This window comes from Ixodes scapularis, unplaced genomic scaffold, assembly GCF_016920785.2.
Source record: "Ixodes scapularis isolate PalLabHiFi unplaced genomic scaffold, ASM1692078v2 PGA_scaffold0__279_contigs__length_252992795, whole genome shotgun sequence".
In the NCBI taxonomy this organism is placed as follows: Eukaryota; Metazoa; Arthropoda; class Arachnida; order Ixodida; family Ixodidae; genus Ixodes; species Ixodes scapularis.
The window spans coordinates 173,620,089-173,635,969 of NW_024609835.1; the positions used below are offsets into that span (position 1 = coordinate 173,620,089).

Genomic DNA, 15,881 nt, shown 5'->3' on the forward strand with positions numbered 1-15,881 from the left:
GCATACCTTTCGAATGGCATAGCGGATAGTTCTGAAATTTTAGCATCTGCTTCGTAACGCTAACTTCATCTTTGGAAAAAGAATGAGGGTACGGCGATGCGTAGATTATTTCTGCGGTGAAAAAAATCTAGCAGGGGGGGGGGGGGGGGTGGGGAGGAGGGGGTTGCATCTACTTAAAGTGGCGGTGCAACGATTTTCGGACTTCGGTCAAAGATTTTTGGAAGTTGCCCCCTGACACTTCTGAAGTAAAGAACAGAAAACCGATTTCGCCTACGTGTCCTAGTTTTTGCGTAAAAAAAAGATAAAGATTGGTGTTTCGGGCACCCCTCAACTCACTCCCAGCCTTCAGGGTCACACCTGGTCGCACTCCCAGTGACGTCATTCGGAGTGCTGTGTAGCTTCCCGTGTGCTATCTCGGAGGACGCTTCCCCTCCCTCTCTCTGCGTACATTAGCGGGCGCTATGCTGCAGCTTAGAGCCGAGCGAGGTCACGTAAAGCGCGATCCAAACCAACGCTTCTTTTTGCGCCTGTAGGTCGTGCGGCTGCGGATGTGACGCATTTCGTGGCGTTTTTGCTGTTTCCGGGCGCGCTTTCTGAGTCTGAGGCCAGATTCATAAAGAACCTCTTACCTACGACAACTTAGCTACGAAGTTCGTAAAGTTACGATCATCGTAAGATGAGGCGAAAACGGTATTCACAAACGCGTTCTTAAGTGAGAGGAGGAAAGTTACGACCTCCTACGGAGAAACGATGACTTCCGGTGCTGTTGCTATGGCAACGGCGTCTTCTGCAAAACGAACAACCAATTAGAGAGCTAGGCATAGTTCGGAGCACGTGGATCTTTAATAACAAACACAGGCTAACCACTCGTTGATAGACAGCTCCGTGTATGTCCTGTCCTGTCTGTGTGTAAATGTGTAGTGTTCAAGCTGATTCTCATAAACGCGGGCGACCTTTCCACCACCGCTTGTCTGGGGTTCGTGTCTAAACGCTTCGTTGACTGCTACAAACTCGATCGCTACGAAGTCAACACGACTGTCATCGTTGGTAAAAGCCCCGTGCCAGTCGTTTGCAAAGCGACGTAGAAGGAAACAAACCGCCGCGGCGTTTCTCGCGTGCTCGGAAATGCAGGAGTGAGCCGACGTTAAAAAAGATACGTTTGAACTACGAGAGTGTCAGCAAGAGTCACGCAAATACCTGTTCACACTCGGAGCGGACGCGTGCGTTTGATCGAAGTGCTGGATTCAGACTGCGTTTCGGTAAGCGCTTCGGGACCGATCTTCTACGATTGCAACTCGATACTGACGTGACACTCGGCAAAGAAAGGTTGGACCGGCATCGCGTAGCTCCCACAAACTGATACAGCTCGACAGTTAAAAATGGCATACTGATAACAAAGTGTACATACCGTGTTGCGAAGGTAATCCATACGGCGTTTATTTGAGCTCTATATCACACAAAACAAGGAGATAGAATCGAGGAGTCAATTTTCGACGACAGCTTTCGTCACCGCTGCCTCGGAAAACAAGGTGATCGAGATGATAAGGGAATCGGTTGACTTCTGAAATTTAGTTCAGCTATCAAACTATTCATACGGGGAGGGTCCACAAGGGTCGCGCGGGCATATTCCATTCAGCAAGCCAGCCGGTCGTGGGCAGACGGTCTTGGCCAAGGACCGTCTGAGCAATGCTGCGCCGGAACGGGTCGGAGTGCCTGCTAGGCCCATATATTCTGTCGAGCTCGCTTGGTCGGTGGGATCGTCGCCTTTGTTGCCTTTTCCGGGTGTCTGGATCCAGCGTTCATGTTCGTCGTGGTCGGTTTCAAGTACTTCTTCATTTTTTTCTTGCTGCTTGAAGTCGGGACGCGCAAGAAGAGCAGGCAGAAAAATAAATGTCCGTTGGGTCGTCGCGACCGAGCAACTGAGCGACGTTGTCGGCCATGTTTATTTGATCGTAGAAAGTGCGTAAGACAGCTTCGGAGCTGTCGTAGGATTTTGTCGTAACCTGCGCAAAAGTTACGACAATTTCGTTTCGAGAATACGGATTTTCTCTCAAATTTGTCGTGCGCATTTTTTTCGTCGTAAGTTCGCTTTGAGAATCTGGCCTCAGAACCGTGCGCTTTGGTTTGGACGGGCGAAACTTCGGGCGAGCGCGCATAAGCAAAGTGCAACTGCGACAGACTGGCCGGCCAGACGGCGAGAGAAAGAGAGAGAGAGAGATCGCGTTGTCGTGTTGGGAGAGAATAAAAGGGAGGGAGGAGAGGGCAGCCAGACGGCGAGAAACGCGGAGCCGGAACTAGCTTGCCCTCCACCGATTGGCCGGGACACAGGAGCGCCCTACTACGTCACCGCGCGTTTTTGTGCGCGTTGAGAAGAAGTTGAAATTATCCAACTTTCTTGTGCGCGCCCGGAAGGAGCGAAGAAGTGGCGCGACGTCACGAAAATACGTCACATCCGCAGCCGCACGACCTACAGGCGCAAAAAGAAGCGTTGGTTTGGATCGCGCTTAATCTTTCCGCCGTTCAAGGCTGCCACGGCGGACTCACAAGCAAAACTACGGCACACAGACACCAAACCAAACCCAGTAATTTCGACCGTTTGACGAATTCCTTTTCGAAGTCTGAGAGGTCATCGGACACCTTAAAAAAAGAACTTCGTCCGATTCCCCGACTCTCCGATCATTCTTAGTGCAACATGCTTCGAAAGCCGCCATGTTTTGTTTGGGAGGATAAAAGCCAGTAGGCGACATCACTCCGGACTCCTATTTTCGGAATTTCAAAAAGAAGGGCCGTAAGGCGTTCGACGTTCCATTAAGAAACATGTTTCACGAATGCCGTTATTAAATATTAAGTAAATATCGCTAACAAAGCTTCTAAATTTTATAAGCGATTTCATATTTGAAAAATCGAACTAACAAAAAGAAGCGAGGAGGTGAGGAGCGGGAGAGAATAGAGCCATAAATAAAAAAAATAAAAAACACGCGCACAAGATTTTTTTTTTTTTTTTTTGCGTTTTTAATTTTTGGTTGCGTGTCTATGACTACAACATGCATCGTTTTTAACAATAAAAAGAAATACGACCTTTGGAGTGTCAGTGCCCCTTTAACTTTTCGGTGTACAAACAGTGTTTTTGCATTCGTACCTTTTGTGCGACATTTTGTGCTGTACGAATGACGGCGCCGGGAGCAACTACTACTTTTGAAACTTCGAATATGAGAGAATACACAAGTTGGTTCTTAAGCGTTTACATAATGTGACGTTCGTGATGCGCTCACGATGTCAATGGAACTGCGGTTAAAGGGCAACTCCGGTCGAAAACAAAACCTAAATAATTGACTGGTATCGCTTTAGTGACATGAAATATGATCACAGTCGAAATATTCTGTGAAAGTGAAGCCGCGTACTTCGCTAAAACATATTTTAACGATGCGACCCAAGCGGGTTAGCTTCTAGTCAAGGAACACTGGCGCAGCACCCTTATGACATCACTTGATGGTGGAGCTGCGGTTGATTGGTTGTACCGCGTAACGCAGCACCACGATGACGTCACGTTGCGGCCGTACGACTGACGTATTGGCATCACTCTAGCAGATGGTTTGGGTTTTAACGTGGACGCCCGAAACCAAACTTTGAGCCTTGATATTTATAAAACTACGCAAAGTATTGAAGAAACAAATTATACCTTGTAATTATGCCTCAGCTGAAAACAGTCGTAATTTCAAATTCAAAAATATTGTCCGGAGTTGACCGTTAAGAAAATTCTGAGATGACCTCTTTTTTGGGGGGATGATTGTGTTTTGATTTTTATGGCTTCTTTTTTTACAGACATGGCTTTGGAAGGCGATGGGTTATCATCCTGATAGTACGATCATTTGTTCACTCGTATTGATTTCTTCTCGGCTGTCTTATTTGTTCAAATTATAATAAAGCTGTTATTACCGGGCTGCAGCCCCCCCCCCCCCCCCCCCCCCCCCCCCCCCCCCCCCCAGGCACTTTTGTGTCGCTCTGATAAAGAGGAATTCTGACACGGTCTTGAGCACGGTGGATGAAGTGAGGGGTGTCTGAACAAGGCCAGAAAGAGGACCTCGTTCAGACACCCCTCCCTTGTTTCTCTCTCTCCCTCTCTCTCATCGTGATAAAAAAAAACTGCAGTGAAACCTACAAGCAGGAATGAGGGAAAGAACTTCAACAGCAGGAGTGAGGGAAAGAACTTCAACAGTCCAATAGGACTGTTGAAGTTTTTTCCCTCATTCCTGCTTGTAGGTTTCACTGACGATGTTTCCTGCATGGGAGACGAAACGTTTGTTTAAATTGTCAATCTTGTTGAGTAAAGTCGGAGCAGTTTTTTTTATCATTATGATTCCCGGCTTTTGGAATATTTTTGCACTCTCTCTCATCTTTGTCAAAAGCCGAGAGGGTCGAATTTCGCTCGGGCTTCGCGCGTCTCCCTGCAGGGCTCTTTCGCCTTACAGCGCGAAATACGTGCACGACGAAACCTTCCGATCCGACGTGCGGACTGCTGGAATGACCTTGGGAGGCGAGGGTTTTCGTAGCATCGGAGAGCGTTGAAAACCCTCGCCTCCGACCGTTGTATTGCGTGGTCGGACGTCGGATCGGACGGTTTCGTCGTACATGTGTTTTGCGCTTTAGTGCCTTCTCGCAGGTGCGGGAGCGCGACAGGCAGCCTTGAAACCTGGAAGGACGGTTTCTCGAGCCCGTAGTAATAGGGAGTTTTCGTAGACCGCGTTTCCCCCTCCGCTATGCCCTCCGCTATTCCCTCCGCAACAGACTTGTACGTAACGCGTTACAAGTAATTGATTACTTGTAATCAATTACAGTTAAGTGTAATTTTGTAACGCTTCAATTACATTTGTCAAGCTGTAACGCTCGGAGTAATTCAATTACTTTTTTCTGTAATCAATTACAAAATCAATTACACAATTACCAATTACATTTTTCATCCCACAATTCTTTTTTCTCACAAAAATCAGCATAGTCACTCAGCCATGGAGCAAAAATGATTGACATTTTTTTAACATCTAAAAAAAAAAAAAAAAAAAACTAGGATTAGTCGGCAAATCCTTTTTTCTTTTGCGCCACGCTCTTCTACAAGCGCGCCACCAGCCTTGGCTGGGGAGTTCCGGATCTCGTTGCAGATTGCTGATAAAGTCGACGGGAAGCGGGAACTCGCTATTGACTTTTTAGTGGGCTTTGTTCCTTAGGTCGACGCGTCAGCTACACGACAAGCTCCGGGTCTGAAAACAAAAAAGGGAACAATAACCGAACAAAATTGTGTACGCAATATTTTACTGTGTATTTGTGTATTTCTGTCATCGCAATAAGAAGTAACGTGAAAGTAACTTGAAAAGTAATCAATTACTTTGCAGTAATTGTTCAATTACTTCTGGGAGGCAGTAATCAGTAACGGTAATCGGTTACTTTTTTGACTGTAGTAATTGTAATTGTAATCAGTTACTTTTTTTCAGTAACGTGTACAAGTCTGCTCCGCAACGAAGAAGCGGCTACTGCACCGGCGCGCCAATGGCTTTGACTAGGGTGCCTTCATGTGCGCTTCGCATAGAGTGATGCCAACTGCCTGTTTCCCTTTCCCACACCCTCTTCCACCGCCATTTTGTTTCTCTCATTGTTTCCCCGTGCGCCGGAAAGTGGCCTTTGTGTCCATCGGTCCTCCCATCCGAGGGGAAAAATGCTAATCCTCCCTCCGTGGGTTCCACAACGCTGCTCCGAACTTGCGAGAGGAGGTGCTTGTTTCCGGGAGGGTTATAAGCTTCACGGATTATCGCCGAGAACCAAAATGGCTGCTGGTTTGTCGGCGAGTGGTATTACAAAGGGTGGCATCACCCTAGCAAAGCACAGATGAAGGCTCCCGAACTTTGACTGTAGAGTGCTGGCTAGCGTAGCTGGTTGCGGAGTGCGTTGCGGGACAGCGGAAACGATCTACGAAAACTCCCTAATGTTACGCACGTCACGGCGTTTGCCAGAAATCCGAACGAACTTTTACCACCCTTGTACCATGGCGAGGCGGTGCCGCTCAGACACCGTGGTCGTGAGGGCATAGACCCTCAAGATTTTCACCAGGTAGCACCATTATTCTTCGCATTCCGGCACCACCTCATCTTCTTAAAGAGATGGTCAACCGAAATTTAGATTTAAAAAAAAAAATAATGCAGGAGATGTGGCGGGACGCTACAATCCCTGCAACATTACTCGTAAGGCGACATCTCGAATGGACGGCAGTATTTTGGGAAAAAGAGTTCGAGATTGAACCCGGCCGACGAGGCGCGTAACCGTGAAGATACCTAGTTTCCTCCCCTCGTCGCTTCGCTCCCTAAAGGCGGCGAGGCAAAGAAGACGCGAGGCCGTTCCCTCTCCTTCTCGGAGAAACATGATGTGAACATTTCTGCCAGATGTGCCTCCTTTTCTTGAAAAATACAGTCATCCGTTCGAAGTATCACTGTATGAGCGATGCTTTGGTGTTTGTAGCATCCCGTTGCACGCTTTTGCCGCGTGTTCTGTGGAATCCAGATTTCGGTTCAGCATTCCTTTAAGCAGCATTTTTGTACACTTGAGTTGTAACGAACTCGCTGTGCCTTGATGCGATCTGGCGTATTAAAAAAATTGTGTTTTAGTTATGAGGTTAGCTTAAAGGAACAAAAAATTGAATTATTCAAATTTCGTTCGGAAATAAGTCAAGCATGACGGATAATGACTGTAAACGATAATCGCACGTTTGTATTTTGAACGACTAGCCATATTTTTCGTTGCAAACGGTGCACTTGAACAAGCGCTCGAAGAGAAGCGAGCGGAGAGAGCGACGCGTCAAAAAATATCAAGCGCAAAAAAAACCAAAAAAAACAGAAAGATTTTCCGCATTCTTAACCTAGCAAGGCTTGCGTGGTTATGAGCTTTACCCTTGGTGGCGTTGTCAGCGCTGTGGTGGTGCCATTAGGGAGTTTTAGTAGACCGTATTTCCCCCTCCGCTAGCCCTCCGCTACGAAGAAACCGCCACTGCGCCTGCGCGCCGATGGCCTTGGCCGTAGAGTTCCGGGTAGCGGAGGGGCTGAGCGGACAAGAAACACGGTATTAGCCCCGAGAGCGAACACAAGCGTCGCTGCGGTCGCCACGCCCTGATTGGGTGAGGCGAACCGTGACGTCAGGGAGGGGACTCCGCTCCGCGATCTCGCATCGGCTCGCTTCCCAGCACCGGTTTCCTGGTTTGGCATTGTGTGCCGCAAGCTCTTCGAGGAGCTGGACTTCGTTTACCCGGTGTACAAGACGTTGAGTTAGGCCGATATTGAAGTGCTTCCGTACATTTTATAAGCCTGCTTGTCCCCTTTACCTTTAAAATTGGGTTACAAATCCCGAAAGCCATGGGCGGAAGCAATTCCGCCGATGAACCTCCCCGCCCGTCCACACGACACAAGGCAATTTTGCGAGGGATCGGTGAAGCGATGGCGCAAGTGTTTCAGACGCTGGATTTCTGTTCCTTGCATGTTCATAATTTAGTACGATATTACATCCCGCTTTAAGGCATTTGAAGTGGCATTTATATCATGGGCCTTTGGGTGGTCGGCAAATTCGCTCGGGACTCCGCCTTTGCGCTGCCACTCTGCATGTGCTGGTTCACAGATATTTTAAAGGCCCTGTGTCTGATTATCTTTGAAGTGCTCATGGAACAGGGTTGTTTTACATAAATGGAGCTTCTTCGTAAATTAATCACTGTAAACGAATTAATTTTCGCGGGCTCAAATTTTCGCGAATCGGGCCAAAGCTAAAAATCTGAAATTATTCGCAGGTTCTAATTTTCGCGAATCGAGCGTAGCTTCCGTGGCGTTCACATATTGGCCGAATTGTTCAAGGGACGTATTTCTCGCGTTTGTAGTTCATTCGCGAAATTCGCGAAAATTAGGCCTCCGCGAAAATGTAGTCGTTTACAGTATATAGTTTATACACGTACGCAGGCATATTAATTATGCACAATTACTGGAAATTAGTTTGTATGGTAGCAGCCAAAAACGGCCGAATGGCCCCCAGTTGCCTGTATGATATGTATTAAACTGCCCAAAATATGCACAGCAATAGTGCCGTAATTCGGAATGTTTATAGTTTTTCCTGACATTTTTATTCCAGCCTTGGGTATTCGAAAAAAAACACCGTTTAGTCTGAATTGTCATTTCCAATTAAAAGAGACACTGCTGCAGGTCCCCAAAAGCTTCCTCAGCCTCCAAACTCCCTACAGCTGGACTCTCTGACAACAGAGGAAAACAGGAGTAAAAGCAATCATTCGAACGTCTGTCCAGTGGTAGTTGCAGCACTAGTAGCACAAAATGTGGAACCTGTGAAGGGCGACAGTCTACTTGAGAAACTTTTAGCTTCACGACAATTCAATTTAAGCAAAATCTCAATTTTAGGGCTTAACGGACTAATAACGAGCTAGACACCTTCGCTTACGTTTGTTATACATTACTTGAGGGTTGATATAAACAAGTCTACAGATATCACCCATGTAGTCCGTTGAAATACTATCCGAATCCAGCAAAGGTCAAATGCGAGCAATGTATATAATATAATGTTCCTTGTTTTGTTTTTTTACTTTGCCCCTGCACTTGAGCTGTCTTACTTGTGATTCTCTCCCCATGGCCCAGACTGTATTTAGCATGTTGCCCGAGCAGCATGCAGCTTTTCTGCTTCGGCGATCTTGTTTAAAAACGAAGATACAAAACAAAAAAATAGTATACATAACCTGCCAATTCATTCAGACCATCAGCAGCATTTATTGTGCGAGATGTAAATCTATAGTGATGCTCCTGCAATTGTGGTCATATTTCTTTATTTTCATATGCGATTCATGCGTTGCCTGCCCTGTCAACCATGCTTAAAACGTTGGTTGAAGTTTCGCATGTAGCTACAAACCATACCTCAATAAAGGCACATAAAAAAAAATTTACACTTCCTACGAAAAACACGCCAAAAAGAATTAAATAGAAACGAGCGCGCCGACAGCTGGCGTCGTCACAGCCTCCACAGGGCGAGCGGGGCGAGCCGGGGAAAAATTCTCTCCTCGCCGTGACGTCACCCCGGTTCGCCGTAAGGGGGCGCCACGCGAACTTCTCGGGGCTAATACTAAAACTCGCTAATAGCGTCGACTAGGGAGCTCGAGCGTCAACGCATTAGAACCGAGCCTTTCGAAGTGCCCGTGGGGTGACGAGCGCGTGGCTGGCTTAATGCGCACGCAGCCTCCACAACACTGTCAGCTTAGGGCTGAACGGGGTAGGGAAAGCAACTTTTGTCCAAGTTTCGAACGACAGGAGGGAGAATGTCTGTATCCGGGTGCACAAGCGAGGGTCCGAGAAAGAGGGGAGTCCCTCATTCCCGTCTTCTTGGACTGTTTGGTACAATGCGCGATTTGTGAGTTGATTAGGAAAGCCAAGAAGGAGAAAGTTGAAATGCCAAAGAGCGGCGCTGCTCCGATGGAACTTGCTACATCATCACTACTTAGCAAGTTCTCCAACGTTGCTATAGACATTTTCCACAGGGACGCCGCCATCTTGAATTGTCGTCACTTCCAGTATGGGCGACAAAAAAAAAGTAAAACGTTTCAACCTGTAACCAGTAAAAAAATAGAGTGGAGCCAAAACGAGAATGTGTGACGGTTAGGCTTATATCCTAAATGTCTTCTATTGGCGTGGCAACGGCAAAGTAATGTTTTCGCCCATACTGGAAGTGACGACAATTCAAGATGGCGGCGCTCTTGTGGAAAAGGTCTATTAGCCCCGAGAGCGAACACAAGCGTCGCTGCGGTCGCCGCGCCCTGATTGGGTGAGGTGTACCGTGACGTCAGGGGGAGTACTCCGCTCCGCGATCTCGCATCGGCTCGCTTCCCAGCACCAGTTTCCTGGTTTGGCGGTGTGCCGCAAGCCCTTCGAGGAGCTGGACTTCGTTTACTCGATGTACATGACGTTTAGTTAGGCCGATATTGACGCGCTTCCGTACATTTTATAAGCCTGCTTGTCCCGTTTAGCTTTAAAATTGGGTTAAAAATCCCGAAAGCTGTCGGCGGAGGCAATTCCGCCGATGAACCTCCCCGTCCGTCCACACGACACAAGGCAATTTTGCGAGGGGTCGGTGAAGCGGTGGCGCGAGTGTATTACATCCCGCTTTCAAGGCATTTGAAGTGGCATTTATATTATGGGCCTTTGGGTGGTCGGCAAATTAGCTCGCGACCCTGACTCTGCGCTGCCACTCTGCATGCGCTGGCTCGCAAATGTTTTAAAGGCCCTGCGTCTGATGATCTTGAAAGTGCTCGTGGAACAGGGTTGTTTTAAATAAATGTAGCTTCTTCGTGAATTAATTATATGGTTTACACATGCATGCAGGCATATTTCTTAGAAGCTGCACAATTACTGGAAATTAGTTTGTATGGTAGCAGCGAAAACGGCCGAATTGCCCCCAATTGTCTGTATATGTATTGGCCAAACTATGCACGGCAATAGTGCCGTAATATGGAATGTTTATACTTTTTCCTGACGTTCTTTATTCCAGCCTTGGGTATTCCGAAAATACACCGTTTGGTCTGAATTGTCATTTCCAATTAAAAGAAACACTGCTGCAGGTCCCCAAAAGCTTCCTCAGCCTCCAAACTCCCTGCAGCTGGACTCTCTAACATCAGAGGAAAACAGGAGTAAAAGCAAGCATTCGAACGTCTGTCCAGTGTTAGATGCAGCACTATCAGCAGAAAATGTGGAACCTGTGAAGGGCGACAGTCTGCGGGAGAAAAGCTTCAGGTATTTTAGCTTCAGGACAATTCGATTTAAGTAAAATTTCAATTTTAGGGCTTAAGGGGCTAATAACGAGCTAGACACCTTCGCTTACGTTTGTTATGCATTACTTGAGGGTTGATATAAACAAGTCCACAGATACCACCCGTGTAGTCCATTGAAATACTATCCGAATCCAGCAAAGGTCAAATGCGAGCAATGTATATAATAAATGTTCCTTGTTTTTTGTTTTTTACTTTGACCCTGCGCTTGGGCTGTCTTACTTGTAATTCTCTCTTCATGGCCCAGGCTGTATTCAACATGTTGCTCGAACAGCATGCAGCTCTTCTGCTTCGGCGATCTTGTTTAAAAAAGAGATTAAAAAAAAAAAAATATATATATATATATAATATACATAACCTGCCAATTCATTCAGACCATCAGCAGCATTTATTGTGCAAAATGTAAATCTATAGTGATGCTCCTGCAATTGTGGCCATATTTCTTTATTTTCATATACCAGCTGCGATTCATGCGTTGCGTGCCCTGTCAACCATGCTTAAAATGTTGGTTGAAGTTTCGCCTGTAGCTACAGGCCATACCTCAATAAAGGCACGTAAAAAAAAAAATGTACACTTCAACGAAAAACACGCCAAAAAAAAGTTAAATAGAAACGAGCGCGCCGTCAGCTACCGTCGTCACAGCCTCCACAGGGCGAGCGGGCCGAGTCGGGGAAAACTTCTCTCCTCGCCGTGACGTCACCCCGGTTCGCCCTAAGGGGGCGCCACGCGAACTTCTCGGGGCTAATAGTCGGTTACAAGTCAAGAAGGCAGGAGAAGCTCCACCCACAAGCGTGATGCGCCCGTTTCAAATCTCTCCGCAGTCGAAAGAAGATTTCACTGGAAACCCTCCTTGTTCCGCTTCAGTGGATTCCAACTTGTCTCCGATCCCACTTTTTAAGAAAGCGACCTTTGTATTTATCAGAGAGGGAACCGAGCCCCTGAAAGCAGCCTTTGTTTCCATCGGGGGGGAAGCTAATCCCCGAAAGTCGTAATTGTTTCCATCGGTGGGGGAGAACTCTAATCTCCCTCTCGTGGCTTCCACAATGCTAAGTAAAAGTCGAAAGATAAAGCAAATATGTACAGAAAGGCAAGCCTTTCCTCGCGCGTTGGCCGCGACGTCACGGAAACGGTGGAACGCTATTGGATGCGGAGGTGGCGGATGGATATCTGATTCCCTTTGAGGGGCATTTGCCGCTACCTTCTTGACCTGTAACCGACTGTAGATTACCACCCAAATAGGCTCCACATACATCCACCAGGTGCACATTGAAAGCTCGTTTAAGTAGCCTTAAGATTAGTTTTCTTGTGCCTTTCAACGAAAAACTGGTATTTTGGTGGTTGTGCTGCAACATGGAACACATTAAAGCTAAAAAATGAGCGCTGGAATTTTGTTTCTCTACCCCTTTAAGGTGGGGCAGTTTCCACAGCAATGTTGGGGTTTCGGGACTTGTTGCCCAGATTTTCACGCTGCAACTCGAGTTGCTAGGATGGGGTCCGGAACGAAGCGAGTGAGCAAATTCTACAACTCGGAGACGTTAAGCAGCAGCCAAGCAGGAATAAACTTTTTCGTAAAAAGATTATGAGTGACTATATCTCTTTGAAACGTTGAGCCAGCTAATCTTCTATGATGATCCAGTATTTATGAAGACTAAGTTAACCGCAAAAAACGCAACTTTCACCAATATGCTCGAATCCGAGATTGGAAGGAGTTTACTATCAGCCCACAAATTTTCTTTTCTTGAAGGTGAGGCAGCAAGAACAATCTTTGCAACCTCGAATCGAGAAATCTCATTCATATATTGCATTTAAGCCAGTCCGATTCACTTTTTGTTCGTATCATCTTCTCGACCACAAAGTGGTAGCGTAATCATTAAGCGTTTGATGCACAAAACCTTATGTTTTGTTGCACTAACACCCAACATATTTCCTCCTCAACGACACGCTTTCTCGTTCAATATTCATCAACTACTTATGTGATGATATGCTTGAATTGTCGGCATTATGATTCACGTGTTAACGGAGAAAAAAAAGAAGATCACTGCGATTGATGAAGAGGGTATACGTATGCTTTGGTATAAGGTAAATGAGACGGAAGTTAAATGGTTAAATTACAAGCGATTTTTTTTTTTTCGAAACGCGAAACTAAACAAAAATCTTCGTTACGTCATAATAGTATTTGTTTTCCCCAAGTGCGCGGCCAACACGCTTTTTTTTTTTTTTGGCAGAACGGGTTAGCGGGTCTCGAAAGGAGAACACGACCCGTTCCGGCTGCTGTGTCAAGACTTTTTCTTTCTGCAAAAACAAACTTCAAAGGCGAAGAAGCCGCCGACACCGTGTTACGGGGGAATGAGGAAAGCTACCCAAAGATTAATAGACGCGCAAACGAGTAGAGTTGTTGGGAATGATCGTGTCCTCTGCGATAAGCAGGCGAATTAAAACCTCTTTGCTTCTACCGACACGGCCTCGCGGATTAGCTGGAGGGCACTAACGTTCTGCCTCGCATGTTATTTGTTATTATATTGTTTACCGAAAAACTTTGCATCAATCAACTTACATCATTGTTTTGATTTGTCAGCTAGATTTCACAACCACGCCAGTTCGGAAAGTTACGTTCTTCACCGAAAGTAAAGGGGAGGGGGGCACATATTTCTCTGCACTGACTTCAGGACCGCTCGACGGAGGCTAAAGAACCACGCCGGATGTAGCTTTGAGCTGGCCGAGCCGGATTTTTCTCCAGATGCGCCATGAGGCACGCCATAAATAAAAAGGGGCTCAATACATAAAACAGTCACTGAAGACCGTTTCGATCGCGTCCGTATGAAGAGACTTGCTGGGTGCAACCTCGAGACCCGCGAGTCGAGCGTGAAGTGCTATATTAGAGAGTTTTAGTAGATCGTTTCCCTACTTCCAATACCCCCGATAACGCTACGACGCATGCGCAAAGGCTGCGGCGGAATATCGGGCATTGTTATCCGATTCATCGGAACGTTCTACCAAAACGTTCTACTATTTTCTATCTTGGGTTGAATGCAAACCTAAGCTGCGTTTTTTTGTTCTTTACAACGGGGCTGTTAAGGGGCTAGTTTCCCCAGGACCGTGTCCGGGACCAAACAAATGTAGACATCCGTGGTCGACACAACACTCTGGTTGTTTTTGACCTTTCAGAAGTTTTAATTTGGGAACATCCATCAAATAAACAAGAACTCGGTCTTTCTTCGTGGGCAGAAGTGTGTTGATGGACCATCCCGATGGCAGCCTGTACTCCGTTTTCCAGTGAGTCCGACCGAAGCCAACGCTGATTCGGCGAAACCAATCAAGCAGCGCCAAAAGTTTGCCAACACGGCGTTCGTCGTCACAGCGTTCGTCGTGACAGCGTTCGTCGTCACAGCATTCGTCGTCCGTGTTTGTCGTCTTCGTGCGTTTGCTACCGCCGGCTAAAGCAATCGGGCACTGAAAGAAGCGCGGGATCACGGCGTATTCACTGTGCATGATTAGTCGAGCCGCGGTGATACAGCAAACGCACAAAGACGACGACCGCCGCGGCGACGAACTTTTGGCTTTGGCTTCGTCGAATCGTAGCGTTGGCCGGACTTAATATAAAACGGAGTACAGAAGCCTAGTCGCCATTGCGTTGCCTCCGAAAACGACAGAGGCCGAGCAAAGACACTTACTTGACCGAGTCCACAATGGGATGCTGACTGCCCATCATCTTGCCCACCGTGCTAAGGAAAGTGTGCAGTTCGCCGATCCTCATAAGTTTTTCGGACATCCGGCTCGTGTTGTGGCCGGTCAGCTTTTCCGCGTCCTGGATGGCCTTGTTGAGGCGCAGTGCGCTGGGCGCTGGCACCGCCGCCGACGACGACGACGACGACGACGCGAAAGAAGACGCTTTCACGCGCGACACCGTCATGACCGCATCCACGGAACGACACCTCCGGGGTCGGAGCCTCTGGCACAGCACCCGGCTCCCAGAGGCCATGGACGAGCCGCTTTGGCAGCGGACGCTCCGAGCAGAAATCCGAGACGGCCTTGGACGGCTGCTTCCACCGACGCCGCTGTGGGAGCGGCAGAAGCTGAAGAAGGTGCGCGAAGCCAGCAAAGCCGCGAGCGGCCCGCGTGGTTCAGCGAGACACCGTGCAAGAAGCTAGCAGCCCTTCTCCGCGACTCCGTTCGCGAGCGAGTGCTGCTCTTGGAAAGTGGGCCACGATTCTCTCTGCTCCGCGCGCGGTGGGGCTCGCAGAAGGAAAGCGCTGAAAGAAGGGGTGGCCCGATTGTGGCTTTGCCTCCTGAAGAATCTCCCCGGTTGGCCCGGCCGGGAATCGAGCGCTGCAGCGTCCTTATTCGGCCAGGTGAAAGTGCGCCCACTCCGCGGACGGAATGGCGCTGATGCCGGGCCGGCTGAAGGCGAGCTCAGGGCACGCCCGCCCGACCCCAGTGTGACCGGCCATCTTTGTCTCCTGGAGAGTGGAACACTTTCTGAGCTCGCGCTGTAGCCACCTTTCGCGGAACACCAGACGGCGCGCACGCGTTCGTAGCCCGATGAGTCGGCTTTTCTTTTTTTCCTGAATGATAAGCGTTGGAAAGGTGACAACTGTACTTTATTTCAATATAAGTCCGAGCGTTGACAAAGGCTAGAGTTTTAAGGAACACAATAGCGCAGACAAAATTCGCAGGGTGATGACTCACGGTGAATCCCTCCGCCTGTAGGCGGTGGCAGCACACGGGGGAAAAAAGACAACGCACTCCGTGATGTAGCGCTTTTGGCACTGCTCGGTTGGTCCTATTGGCTCGTAATGTCGACTGCGCTCTTCAGTTCCAGCTCGATTCGGAGGCGCACGCTGATGTGGTGCGTGCTCTGCACTGTGCGCCCGAAGAGGCGTTTTTTTTATTATAATTTTACTTGTGATTCATGTTAGCTTTGCCGGAATAAGATAGCCATAAAGTGTGGAGCCAAATTTGCCACCAACTAAATATCACGGGATTTCCATCGGGATCACCTAAAGCGTCGGCTGATGGATTTTATTAACAAAATACACCGAAGCTG

The 15,881-nt window shown here is 47.8% G+C and overlaps 1 protein-coding gene across 1 annotated transcript in view; it reads right to left on the reverse strand.

Moving 5' to 3' along the window:
• Positions 1-14,747, reverse strand: part of LOC120838399 (all trans-polyprenyl-diphosphate synthase PDSS2-like) — a 69,918-nt gene extending 55,171 nt beyond the window's left edge. Inside the window, exon 1 of the mRNA XM_040500248.1 lies at positions 14,509-14,747. Within this exon, the coding sequence (XP_040356182.1) occupies positions 14,509-14,747 (239 nt within the window). The remainder of the gene's footprint in view (positions 1-14,508) is intronic.
• Positions 14,748-15,881: the final 1,134 nt, after the last annotated feature.